General features: G+C 41.3%; 1 protein-coding gene across 1 annotated transcript in view; it reads right to left on the bottom strand.

Annotated features, from left to right (window-relative positions):
- Window positions 1-13,686, bottom strand: part of RYR2 (ryanodine receptor 2) — a 717,900-nt gene that overhangs the window by 335,794 nt on the left and 368,420 nt on the right. The window contains exons 21-23 of the mRNA XM_084622892.1: window positions 7,237-7,429; window positions 4,892-5,108; window positions 1,324-1,428 (exon numbers count right to left, since the gene is read on the bottom strand). Of these exons, the coding sequence (XP_084479018.1) occupies window positions 1,324-1,428; window positions 4,892-5,108; window positions 7,237-7,429 (515 nt within the window). The remainder of the gene's footprint in view (window positions 1-1,323; window positions 1,429-4,891; window positions 5,109-7,236; window positions 7,430-13,686) is intronic.

Below are 13,686 nucleotides of genomic sequence, written 5' to 3'. Positions count from 1 at the left end.
ATACATCCTAGAATGATGTTTGCCTTTTTTTTTTCTGCAACAGTGTTACACTGTTAACTCATATTTAGCTTATGATCCACTATGACCCTCAGATCCCTTTCCACTGTACTCCTTCCTGGGCAGTCCTTTCCCATTTTGTATGTGTGCAACTGATTGTTCCCTCCGAAGTGGAGTATTTTGCATTTGTCCTTATTGAATTTCATTCTATTTACTTCAGACCATTTCTCCAGTTTGTCCAGATCATTTTGAATTTTAATCCTACCCTCCTAAGTACTTGCAACCTCTCCCAGCTTGGTATTGTCCGCAAACTTTATAAGTGTGCTCTGTATGCCATTATCTAAATCATTGATGAAGATATTGAACAGAACCAGACACAGAACTGATCTCTGTGGGACCCCACTCAATATGTCCTTCCAGCTCGACTGTAAACCACTGATAACTACTCTCTGGGAACAATTTTCCAACCAGTTATGCACCCACCTTATAGTATCTCCATCTAGGTTGTATTTTCCTAGTGTGTTTAGGGAAATACATAAACAATAAAATCATAGTTTAACATAGGCACAAAAAGAATATAACTCACATAAGGGGTTGAGGGACAGTTGGAGATTTCCTGGCAACTCTCTTTCCTTGAGAGTCCACAGAATTATTTTTTTCCATGAACACTCAGACTGGGACTCTAGCAGGTGCTTGTTGATCAAGGGAGGCAAGGCATGCTGAGGAGCACCGGTTCTGTATGGCTTATTCCCTTGGCAACCCAGTGAGTTTACCAACAGAAGTCCATCCAAGAGTTAATCCTGATCTTTACTTCATTGACTCCATGACCATGATTTCCACTTCTATCGGGGAGGGAAGATAGTGCACACCCATGGTGGGGGAGATAATGACAGCATGCCCCTGACATGTTACAGGAGCCTTACGGCTGCTTTACATTGCACTGCACTGCCCCCCAAAAACTGTTTTGCAGCCAAGACAGATGTGGTGCTCCACTTGCAACTCTTTTCCTCTGACGGTCTCCTGTCCAAGTGCAAGTTGAAAAAGAAGAGCCAGCTGTGCTGTTTCTACACCAGCCTGGGAAGCCACACCTCGCCAGTTAGACCGACTTTAAAACTCACCATAAAGCAGCCTTAATGGACACCAGGATTTGGCCCAATAGCTTTGCTTTTTGGCTATATGAATACTGTTGGTTTCCAACTATTGGGGAGAAGGTTAAAATCTACCCCGTTTTAGCAATGGAGAAAATCCAGTATGATCAGAGTGGTGTCACCACACAGTACAAGAAGAAAATAATTAACAGAATGTGAAATTTAAAAAGGTACTTACTGGGCCATATTGCCAGCCAAGTTCAATTTTATTCATAACCCAGAGTTCATGGATGTTCTCCGCTAATTTTTCTCTAATTCTTTCCAGGTGAGGAGGCAATACAATCTAAAGACAGAAGAGAGACAGAGCCTATTACAGATAAATTGTACTACTGTGCAATCCAGCTACTGTACTCTCATAACCAACACTGTTAATGTAAATAGTCAGTTAGACTAAATTAGAGATCTCTCAAGCCAACCATAATGAAATTCATATGTTTTTCAAGTGCTCTTTCAACAGATACATGTTAATCTGTGCATTTCTGAGTATTTTATGGCTCTAAAGATGGGCCAGAAAGGGGAAACGGAGAAAGAGATGTAGACACAACATGGAAAAAAAATTCCTCCAAAATATCTAGAAGCTGTCCAAACTGACAGTATTTCTTCAGTTACCTGATAAAACACTAACACAAATGTCCATTTTTCAGCAAAATGCTTTCCATAACAATTGTTTAAGGGAATATAAATACTACAGACTCCTCCATTGGTGCAGGAGCCTCAGCCTGCCTCAGAATCATAGAATATCAGGGTTGGAAGGGACCTCAGGAGGTCATCTAGTCCAACCGCCTGCTCAAAGCGGGACCAATCACCAATTTTTGCCCCAGATCCCTAAATGGCCCCCTCAAGGATTGAACTCACAACCCTGGGTTTAGCAGACCAATGCTCAAACCACTGAGCTATCCCTCCCCCAGCAGACAGAGAGGTTCTGATGTTTTGGTGATAAGTAGAGCACATGGCGCCTGGGGAGAAGGAAAGATTCCCCAGTATCCCCCACGAAACTCCCCAGTACACAGTGCAGTTCCTAAGACAGTGAGTGCACTGGAGACAGAATTGGAGTCTAAAAGTTTACCAACGTTTTCCTAGAAAAGCACTTTGTCATTTTGCCAACACAAACTTAAAAATTCAACAGTTTGTCTACAAATGTACGGAATAGAAAGGAAAAACTGAATTTTTAGGCAGAATTTTGGGGAGTCTCTGACTCCCGCAACACATTAAAGATCATGAAAATAGGTCAGCCTTCACTTTTCATAAAAGCAGTGACTTGCTCTTGACCAAAATGTCACCTCTCCCCAATGTTATTCAGTGAGCTTTGTGCAAGTTTCTGTCCTCAACTCCAGTCACGTTGCTCTCATACCTGCCTGCTCGCTCCCCTCTCTACACTGAGTAGGAAAGAACCAGTAAGGTCACACACACAATGTAAGTGTCTTGATGGGAAGTGTTGTATCAATATGTACAATGCATTTTCACTCTCTTCCAGAGCTTATACACTATTCTAATGGTGGCCTTATAAGAATCTAAATAAATGTGTAGGTAAGTTGTGCTCACAAAATATATCCCACATTACCCACTAGCTTCAAATGGGTACTGAATCTAGAGAAAACAATTACAGATTCAATATGCTATATAATCATTGGTACTATTTCTCGAAGGGCTTTCTTCTCCCATGTAGTTTTGCAAAAACAAGCTACTTTTTTTGGAGACTGAATTCTTAGGATATCTTTTGTTCCTGTAAAATAGAGGCAATGGTAGTCTGGGGGTTGGAATTTACATTTTTCCCCCATCGCATTTAGATGTTAACACTGAACCCTAACGATGATGCTATTAGCGTGAATACTGTTGACTATTTTACTGCTGATAATTTTAGTATAAGCTGCTAATGAATGTCCTGGTCTGTTGTTCAGGGGTGCACTGGGAAATACTATGAGGGAACAAAAGCAGCCACCCTTTCACACCAAACACACTATTTTACAGGGTAATGCTATAAATGGTGGAGCCCTTACAAAGTTCCATGGCCTGTCCTTAAATTATCCCCAGAACGCCAATGTTAATGTTAGCCAAGACTAGGAAAGGTCAGGGGCAGGAAGGAAGAAAATCTGCCATTGGGCTTCCTTCCAAGAATCGGGATTGCGTTGCAGGGGAAGGGTCCCCTTCAGTTTTGTGATTAGCAGGCAATTTTGATTTGTCCTCCCTTCGGCTGATCCACCTTGCTGCTGCTTCCCTACTCAGTGCACAAAGGGGAGCTAGGAGGCAGTTATGAGCGTAACTGGCAAAAGTCAGAGCAAGAGTGGCACTGATCCAGGAGCCTGATGCGGGGATGCATGAGAAAAAGAATTTGCCGCTGAAACCACTCCACTATATCGGTGAGATGAAGCAGAGGTGCTGCCAAACAAACCTGCAGAAGATCAATCTTTTGGGGCCAACTTTGAAGAAAGAGTAGGATTGGGAGGGGACTGGGTAAAAAAAGCCCTGTAAGGGAAATCAGGAATACAAATCACCCTAGCTCTCCCCGAAATCAGTTCCACTCTCCTGCAAAAAACAGACTCCTGGAACATAGTGCTAAATTATTAACAAACCTGATATTACATTACTCACCACTATTACATGACAGGACCCACAAAACAGAAGAGTTATATTTATTAAACATACAAATCTCCAGCAAGCTGTCTCAGAGTCATTACTGTATAAAAGAGCACTGTCAAAACATGTATGCCTCAGCCTTAGTCTACCTTAAAAGCTGCATATTACATAGCTGGACATGTGCTGTCTGTTTCACAGGAGGATTTGTTCTTTCTTGTTCAACCATTTTATGGCTGAAAGTTCACTAAAAGTGAACATTTAGGGCCTGATCCTGTATACACTGAAGCCAATGGCAATATTTCCATTCATTTCAGTGGGAGCAGGATCAACAGGCAGGCCATTCATCCAGTTTTAAGCCAGTCCTGTTTTTGGAAAGGTTTGTCCCTGCCTGGTGGTACCGTGGAGAATGCCATTTTGCTCCATCCCCACTGGTGCGACCTCACATGCCTGGTGTGTGGGAGGTCATGCCAGTGGGGGCGGGCCCACACCATTCCAGAAGTGTAGCAATGGCCGGCATTCTGGGGATGCGTCAGTTGCCTCTCTAAGGATCAACCCAATTAAACAGACTACTTGCTATCTGTTGTCATAGCTGGAGCTAGAAGCACATTTCTCTTTAATGTTAGCCTTCATTTGTCAACTTTTCTATTTCTCCATAATAAATACCGATATTCAATAAAGCACAAGGATAATGCAAGTTTAATTTATACCATTTTCTGTGCATAATGAGCCAAACTCTGCTCTCAGTCACATGGCAACCTCAGTAAATAAAACAGGGTTAAACGTGGCCCAGTGCACCTAACATGATCACAAGCCTTCACCTTTAAAACATTGTATCAATAAAAAGTTCCATAATAAAATACTTGTATCATCCCCACAGTTACCACTACTTCAAAGGTCACTCTGTTTTAATCTAGTTTCACTCCAAGGATAAAACAACATGTGATGTCCTAAGGCTCATGAATATGAAATAAATAAAATTTCTAAAAGGTAGCAACAAGTTCTTTATTGTGCTTTGCATGTCCCAGTATTCTCAATGGTTAGCAATAAAATGTACCAAATCAGCACAGAAAGGAAACCCACATGTTTGAAACAAGTTGCAAGCTCAAACATGAAGCTAACCTGAGCCTGCAATGTCTATAGTTGAGAAAGACTGTGGTGTTTAGTTCCCTTACCTGGCTAGTATCCACGGGAACTGGTGTGAAGGCTGCTTGGGATAAAGAGATGGTTGGACCCAATAGATCTCTTGTACATTGGTGATCCTGTTTGTATTCTCGGCTATGTTCTACTTTTAGCTTCTCTTTTGGTAGAACAGCTTCAAAGCAAGGTGCATACCCAAGTGGAGGCAGGAATTTGAATTCTCCATGGCGGCCTCCAAGCAGAAAACGTACCCTGTAAACAACAGCAGCAATTTATGCAATCATAACACCTCCAGTACAAATCTGTGGTTAGTCTTTTGCCCTCAATGGCAACCTAAAACCTGCAACTTCTTCACCATATTAAACATTTTCCTCTCAAATGTAACCTGGTAATTAGCACTGGGGATTGTGGGGAGAAAGAAGGAATGAAGAAGGAACAGGTGCATAACTAGAAGAGATTTGGCCACTCCACGAGCTAATCTCCACCTTTTATTCAAGAGTTTTAGAGAGATGGAGGATAATGGAGAAGAAAGTGAGAGAACACCAGCTTGCTAAAAATGCCTAGAAGTCAATAACCTTCCAAGCATCCAAAGTTTGGCCACAACCCTGGAGACAGACAGATTGCCAATCAGAGCTAAAACTAGGCCCAGAACCTTTCCCTCTGACATCCCTGAAGTTTGGGAGATTTGAAAAATGAGACCCAAAAACTCAATGGAAAATCATTCCATACTCTCTCCAATAGCATGTGAAACCTTCAGAACATGACACAAAAAAACTCATTTTACTTTCAACAGTACAAGTTTTCCACATTTCCATGTTCTGTAGCTGTACAATGATGCCTATCACTTTTGCCACTGCAAGGCTCTCTGAGTACAGAGATGAGCATAAATTAGTGATACAAAACTGAGAAATTCATCTTGGTGCAGTGTGATTTGGAAGATACCAAAAAAAAAAGTCAATTAATCCCTAGTGTAACTATAATGGCTTCAGTAGAGTTACACCACAGGAGAACGTTGTGTATTTGAATTTTATTCTATTCTGGTTCTTATATGGCCCTCATCCCAGTAGTATCTCAACACCTTCCAGAAGTCCATTGAGCTATTTGACTAATATCATTCACATATGGTTCTTTCTTTCTTTCTCCTTCTCCTCAAGGAGAAATTATGTGGGGAGGATTTTTTTAATATAATTTGTTATATGTACATTGTATTATATGTATATATTAGCAGAAGTAATGTGGAAAAAGTACACTTTGCATTTAGAATGAAAGGTATGATTGATGATGGTTAATTCCTGTAGGAGTTTGTCCCACAGTCTTGGAGCGGCTACCAGCAAAGCTTTGGGCCTGCATAGATTGGATTTAGCCTTGCAGCATGTGGTTCCATTGTGCCTGGGCAACAGGCCTGCAGACGGTACTCTGGATCCCAAAATGTGAAGCAATCTTTTCGGTAGCATGAGCCCAAACCATTGAGCACCCTTGAATTAGAGGACCAAGACCTTGAATCTCAGTTGTTATTCTATTGGAAAACTGCACTGTGAGCAGAATACAGGTTAAATGTCCTAGCAGTAGCCTGTGTTGCTGAAGAAACAAGCTACTGCATTCTGTGCTAGTTGATGGTCCTTGGGGGCCCACAGCTGCATATGCAGGAAGATAGCATTGCTGTAGTACAGCCAGGAAGTGACATGAGCATGTGTAACTGAGGCCAGATTATAGGTGCTAGAACATTTTACTGGAGAGACAAGGTAGATGAGGTAATATCTTTTTATTGGACCAACTTCAGTTGTAGAGACACAAGCTTTCGAGCTTACACAGAGCTCTTTTCCAGGTCCCAAAAGAGCCAGCTTTTAGTTTTAGTTAGAACATTTTACTGGTAGACGATGCTATGAGAGTTTAGCTTTAGCAAGAAATCCCAGAGTGCACCTAATCAGCAGACAGAACTGACCAATTGTGCTTGTGTATCTTCAACTAACAGAGACTACACTGCCATTGGTGCATTATGGAAAGTACATTTTTTTACATTGCAGAAATCAGAAAAATTCATGTACATAAATGGATGTTTTTCTTTTAGTTTGGCTTAAAGGCTGGCCTGGCACCGAATGTTAGCAATGTATGTTGTGCTGGCAGCTAAGAAAGGAGACAGAAGATGTTGTTAAATCCTAAGTGGAGTATATTAGTGAACTACCTGAACATGTTCGCATGCTGACAAATGCCAGGTGCACTATCCCTTCAGGACTCCTTTCAGCTCTTACCTCACTCCACCTTTATGGAACAGGCAACATGCCAAGAAGGCAGATGTCAGAAAGGGAAATGAGGGGGATGGTAGCAGGGGAATAATTGGACATGTTCACTGAAAACAGGAAAAACTACAATGGATGCTAACTTTATTCCTGCAGCAAAGCTGACAACTGGAAAGAAGAGGCCATCTATGTTGAAATTCTCAAACATCCCTTGAACTGGTTGACCATTTATCCGGAATGAGATGCTTGGGGCACTCAGATCCAAACAGCAGCTGATGACATCATCCGTTCTTAACAGATGAGGATTGGGAGAATTCACTGTCCGTGCAATACAGCCTATGGAGAAAAGGAAATACATTTAGAACAACTTTAGAGAGTCACATAGAAAAGGTTTCACTAAAACCTAAAAATTTTACTTAAAAAAAAAAATAATGAGGTAAACAGATGGAGTACATGTGCCTGGATTCAGAGATATCAATACTAGATTATCAAAGAATTAATAGTAAACTTGTAATAAAGTGCAGATATGCACTCACTGGCATCTGCAAATATTATTTTAATTATTGCACATTTGTGCTTAATGCATCTGGAAATAAATAATGGTCCTATTTTGAGGCTCAAAAAAACTCATAAAACTGAAATTTTACCCCCATTTACACCACAATTCCAAATTCCAAAAAGTGGATTAAAACCTGAAGGAGAAAAAAATACACCTTATTTAAAAAATGCCTACATTAGCTGGCCAGGATCTTACCTGGGCTCTCTAGGGATGCTTCTGAGCCACTGACCAATAGAAGATCAGTATTTCAGACTTTTGGTGCTTGTTGCCAGGGAGGTTGGAAATAAAAGTCCTTCATATCACTACTGAGCATCCAAACCCCACAATCACAACAGGAGCTTGTGTCAAAAATTCCTTCCTTTTATATTCTATGTAAATATAGTTTAATGTATACACTCAACGAACCCAACTCCCCAGAACATTAATTGAAGATTAAACTAACAATGCATGTCACACGTTTGCGTTAGAAATGTGTATTATTTTGACTTTTGTTTCAGTTATCAAATTCTGTACAACGTATGAGGAGTGCTGAATATCTTAATCATAAAAATAAAATTAGATCTTCTCTTCTATCATCAACGAGCCCATGATATAGTGTGGAGTAAAATATATCAAAATGCTAATCTATAATATGTCTCATCATCCAAGATAAACATAAATTTGTTCTTTGTAAAGTGATTTGAAGATGTAAAATCAGGAAGTATCATTATTAAGGGCCAGACTGTGGTACGCTTGTTTACTCTGTGGAGTACTGTACTACTCAGCGTAAATAAAAGGTATCATAATCAAGCTCTAAAACAGAAATAATGAAGATTTGTAAATACTTTTTCACCATAGAGGTGTCTGTTACTTTGCTCTGATTTCAATTAACCCTAGACTGTATCATTCTCTTCCCCTGCACCCATTTAAATAACACATCTCATTGTATTACATATAAAATTCCTGATCTCCAAGAAGAATCATCTACAGAAGAAATTGGAGGTAAGATATAACACACTTCTGGCATTTTGTTTATCTATAACATGAGATATGGGAAGAAATATGCAAGTGAAAAACCTCTGGAAATGGATTTTAAAAATGAGACCTATAATTTTTGGAATACGTCGGGCAAAGCAGAGTGCATATTAAGTACAGAACCCTACAGTTAAACTGTATTAGCCACTTATGGTGTCAAAAAGGGCTAATGTGACCCTTAGTTACATAAACTGAGTAGTAAGCAATAGCAGAAAGGTGATTTGATCTCAGTATGCTTCATTGGTAAAACAGATATTAGAATACTACATACAGTTCTCATTAGTGGTGCAAATGTAATCCATTTCTTACCGGGTGGGGGGCAGCAGAAAATGGGAGGCACGTGACCTCCTCACGTGACTCTCCACATGATTTCTCCCCACCCGACCCCCAGCCTGATGCCTCCACGCTCTCCCTGTCCCCTCCCCATGATCCACCCTCCCTTACCCTAGGGAGAGGTGGGTCCCTGTCCTCCTCCCTCCCACTGCACTAGAGACTTCAGAACCACAGTGCGAAAGGAGCAGAACTTGAGGCCCCACGCCTGCAGCTCCTCCGGTGCGGCTGTACCACCCAACCCTTCCATGCAGGGTCTCCTCTGTCTGTACAGCAGCCCTCCCAGAAGACAGGGCCGGGGGTGGGACTGGGGGCGGTACAGCTGCCAGCGTGAGGAGCTCCTGGCGTGGGGCCACCTCTTAGCCCAACTTTCTGCTCTTTTCCCCACTGCGGTTCTTGGGAGAGCCCTGTGGTTCAGGAGAGGACACGCTGCGTGGGAGGGCTGGGGGCAATACAGCTGTGCCAGAGGACCTGCCGGCATGGGGCCCTTGTCTTTCCGGTATGCCGTACCAGCTATAAATATCTTGCTGGTGTGGCGGACCGGACCGCCCCACTTGCACTGCCAGTTCTCAGGTCCTCCCTGTAAAAATAAGGTTGAAAATTCGATAAGGTGCAAAAAAGAGCCACAAAAATAACTTGAGGAATGGAGAAAATGCTTTACAGTGAAAGACTTATGCTGAACAGACTGAATTCTTTATCAAAAAGAAGATAAGCCCTTTCTGTGCCAAAGAGCTTCAGGAACCTCCTGGGAAAACAGTGCTCACTAGGACCTCATGAGCACCCATCACCTTGCAACACTGAGATTACAATAGGTTGTGTGGTCCCCAGATGTCTCTTTTCCTTCCTTTTGGTGGCAAACTGTGGGTATAGGGACCTTTGCTCCATGCCCCAAAAACTTTACGCTGTCTTAACAAACAAAAAACAAAAAACCTTCCTTTTTTGTAAGAGCAGTTGTGATCGAGACAATTTTAACTTAGCTTTAGATAATATTAGGTCATTTGAGATGTTGGTTGTGCAGTTTAGATTCACAGATCATCCCCGGCTGAGCTCTGAGGAATCATTTCCAATACAGACTCTAAAGACCTGGATAAAAAGTCCAGGTTTAATCATTGTATGTCATGGCCTTCCATTTTCCTGGAGTCAGGTGTCCATACCTGCTGCCTTATGTGTTTTGAAAATTCTACTCTCCAGAATCTTGTTTGATGTTCAAACTCCATCACTTTTCCCAGGCATGTGGAGGCTGAGTAGCTTGAGGGGGGATTTTCTATTGGAGCATGCGGTGGAGAGTCAGTTAATTACTTTACGTGATGGCTCTGATCAGGCTATTTGTTGTGGCATGAAATTACTTGAGACTGGTCATTTTAATTTTTCTCATAGCAACGAAAAATATAAGTGACTGTTAATTGGATCTTCTTTTTATTCAATAAAAAGAATAATTGCTTCTAATCCTGGAAATTTTCTCAGCAAAAATGGAAAATAAAAATATGAACGTACAAACCTACTTTTTTTAAAATCAAAACTGACCTCTGTTATCTTCCTCTACTCAGCAGAGGCACAAGTCACAGGATCAGCTGCAAGTCTTTCTCCATGTATTAAATAGTAACAATCATAATCATAAGTAAATCTTATATGTAAATTGGAAAAATAATTTCTCCTCTGTCTTGTTTTATGGTAACTGGCATTTCTTCCCTGACCTTTCCAGGATCAGCACTAAGAAGCAACAGCTTAATATGTTACCAGATATTTGAGTGCAATTTATCATGGACAAAAAATACATACTGTATGTTACCCCTGCTGGGACAAAAACAGCTCAAGGACATTATGTTACATTTCACTCTGGAAATGCAACAGCAACCTTAAATGAAAATGAGATTACTGGAATCCTGGAAGAGGAACAAAGTACAAGAGCACTCTTGAGAGAGAAAATTTCTACTGTTTTCTCTCAAAAAACAAAACCACTCTCCCCCGCTCCATTCATTTTATATTTAAGTAGTTTCTGGCTTCTAAAGTATTCTCTTACCTACAGTACCTCCTGCCCATCCCAGAGCTCCCGTGCTGCTGCGTCTCTGAGATATTTCATTATGATTCCTTTGAAGCTGAGGAGGTCTCAGGCTCCAAACCAAGCCCAAACATCTACACGGCTATTTTTAGCCCCACAACAGGAGTTTGAGTCAATTGATCCAGACTCCAAGACTCACTGCCACGGTGAGGGGGGTTGTTTTTGGTACTATGTAGGCAGACCCTTAGAGTTCAATTAATGCTCAAGTGCATATCCTATCAATTCAACACTTAAAAACATCAGTTGGGACAACTAACATCCAGACCAACCTCAATTTACACGCCTTACCAGATCAGAATATCCAAATGCTCTCACACACACCTCGACGACACAAACATCCCTTTCATTTCCAACGTACAGTGACCTATAAGGTCCAATTCTTCACAATCACACAGCTCTAATTTCAACCCCAGCTAAACAGAGAATTAAAAACTCATAGTTCTGTGGAGGAGAAGGTACCTTCTCCATCTAGCAAGACTTCTTTAGTTCACCAGTCTAAGTCACTGGGACAAGAGCTCCAACTGGCAAACTTATTCAGTTTGCAGGAGACTCAGAAGGAAGACATGCCAGGGATAGAGGTTTAAAAAACAAACAAACCTCAGCTCAGGGGATGCACATGATCAGCACAGATGAGGAAAAAAGGGAGACAGTGTCAGAGAATAGAAATATATGGATACTGTGCTATGCATAGGCTTTCTTGGCATAAGTTTATGACAAATATGGAGAACATATTTTTCTCTGTGATACTTGATATCACCACAGTGGCCTCAGTCAGCAATAGAATAAGGTTTTTGCAAAAGAAAAAACAAAACTGATTAATTCCAATAGTATATCCAGTGCCTCTCCTACAGTTAGCACACAATACTTCTCTCATGTAAGGGTAAAAACTATGATTTCAGATTAATTCTATCCTGGGCCAGTGACACTTTTATGATTGGATTTCCAGTCTAAACACACAAACATTCATGAGACATGCAGTCAATCTAAATTTATGCAACTAAAATATTTATATCACTGCTAAATAGTCTCTGTTTCTTCCATCTTCCCTACCTGGTGAATATCATATATTGTATTCTATTAAGATAACCCATTCACACACATCACATGCATACATACTTAATATCCAGCATCTAAACTTCTCAGAACATGTCCTGTAATGGCATCTACAGGAGTGGTTTACACATTTACACTGAGATTTTTCGAAGCTGCTTAAGGATTATGTCCAAATCACCTGGGTGGCTTTGAAAACCCCACCATCAATGCATTCCCTTCTATCTGAACAGAAACACAGAGAAGTACTTTTAAAATGTATGACACAAAAGTTTCCTTACTACATATTCAAACAAACTCAATATGCATCACATACACAGAATGGATAGGCCAGTATGCTTACGTAAGTCCCCATTGTCTGGCTTTAAGAATTTCTAAACATTTGAACTAAAATGAGTATATCAAAGAACCCCCACCCCACCCCAAATTGATATGGCCTAAATATCTCATGTTGGTTTTATAATATCACAGAGGGATTAGAAATCCAGTCTACCACTGTGAGAATGCTTGTCAGACTTCATTTTCTGTACCTTTGAAGTTTTAAAGCAAAGCTTTGGAATGCACTGTTAAAAAAAAAAAAGCCTTGGGCGGAACCAGATTATGATTCCATCTATAAATTGCATTGTTTTGAATTCAACTGTCTTTTAGATGAAAGTAGTCAACTTAAAAAAACCCAGAATGGAACTCTGATTCTGCATTTTACCCCAAATGCCCTAGCATTCATAGAATCATAGAATATCAGGGTTGGAAGGGACCTCAGGAGGTCATCTAGTCCAACCCCTTGCTCAAAGCAGGAACAATCCCCAATTAAATCATCCCAGCCAGGGCTTTGTCAAGCCTGACCTTAAAAACTTCTAAGGAAGGAGATTCTACCACCTCCCTAGGTAACGCAGTCCAGTGTTTCACCACCCTCCTAGTGAAGAAGTTTTTCCTAATATCCAACCTAAACCTCCCCCACTGCAACTTGAGACCATTACTCCTTGTTCAGTCATCTGCTACCACTGAGAACAGTCTAGAGCCATCCTCTTTGGAACCCCCTTTCAGGTAGTTGAAAGCAGCTATTAAATCCCCCCTCATTCTTCTCTTCCGTAGACTAAATAATCCCAATTCCCTCAGCCTCTCCTCATAACTCATGTGTTCCAGACCCCTAATCATTTTTGTTGCCCTTCACTGGACTCTCTCCAATTTATCCACATCCTTCTTGTAGTGTGGGGCCCAAAACTGGACACAGTATTCCAGATGAGGCCTCACCAATGTCGAATAGAGGGGAACGATCACGTCCCTCGATCTGCTCGCTATGCCCCTACTTATACATCCCAAAATGCCACTGGCCTTCTTGGCAACAAGGGCACACTGTTGACTCATATCCAGCTTCTCGTCCACTGTCACCCCTAGGTCCTTTTCCGCAGAACTGCTGCCGAGCCATTCGGTCCCTAGTCTGTAGCTGTGCATTGGGTTCTTCCGTCCTAAGTGCAGGACCCTGCACTTATCCTTATTGAACCTCATCAGATTTCTTTTGGCCCAATCCTCCAATTTGTCTAGGTCCCTCTGTATCCTATCCCTGCCCTCCAGCGTATCAAC

The sequence above is a fragment of the Lepidochelys olivacea genome, assembly GCF_965140295.1.
Source record: "Lepidochelys olivacea isolate rLepOli2 genome assembly, chromosome: 3".
Taxonomy (NCBI): Eukaryota; Metazoa; Chordata; order Testudines; family Cheloniidae; genus Lepidochelys; species Lepidochelys olivacea.
This window is presented reverse-complemented; position numbering and strand designations above follow the sequence as displayed.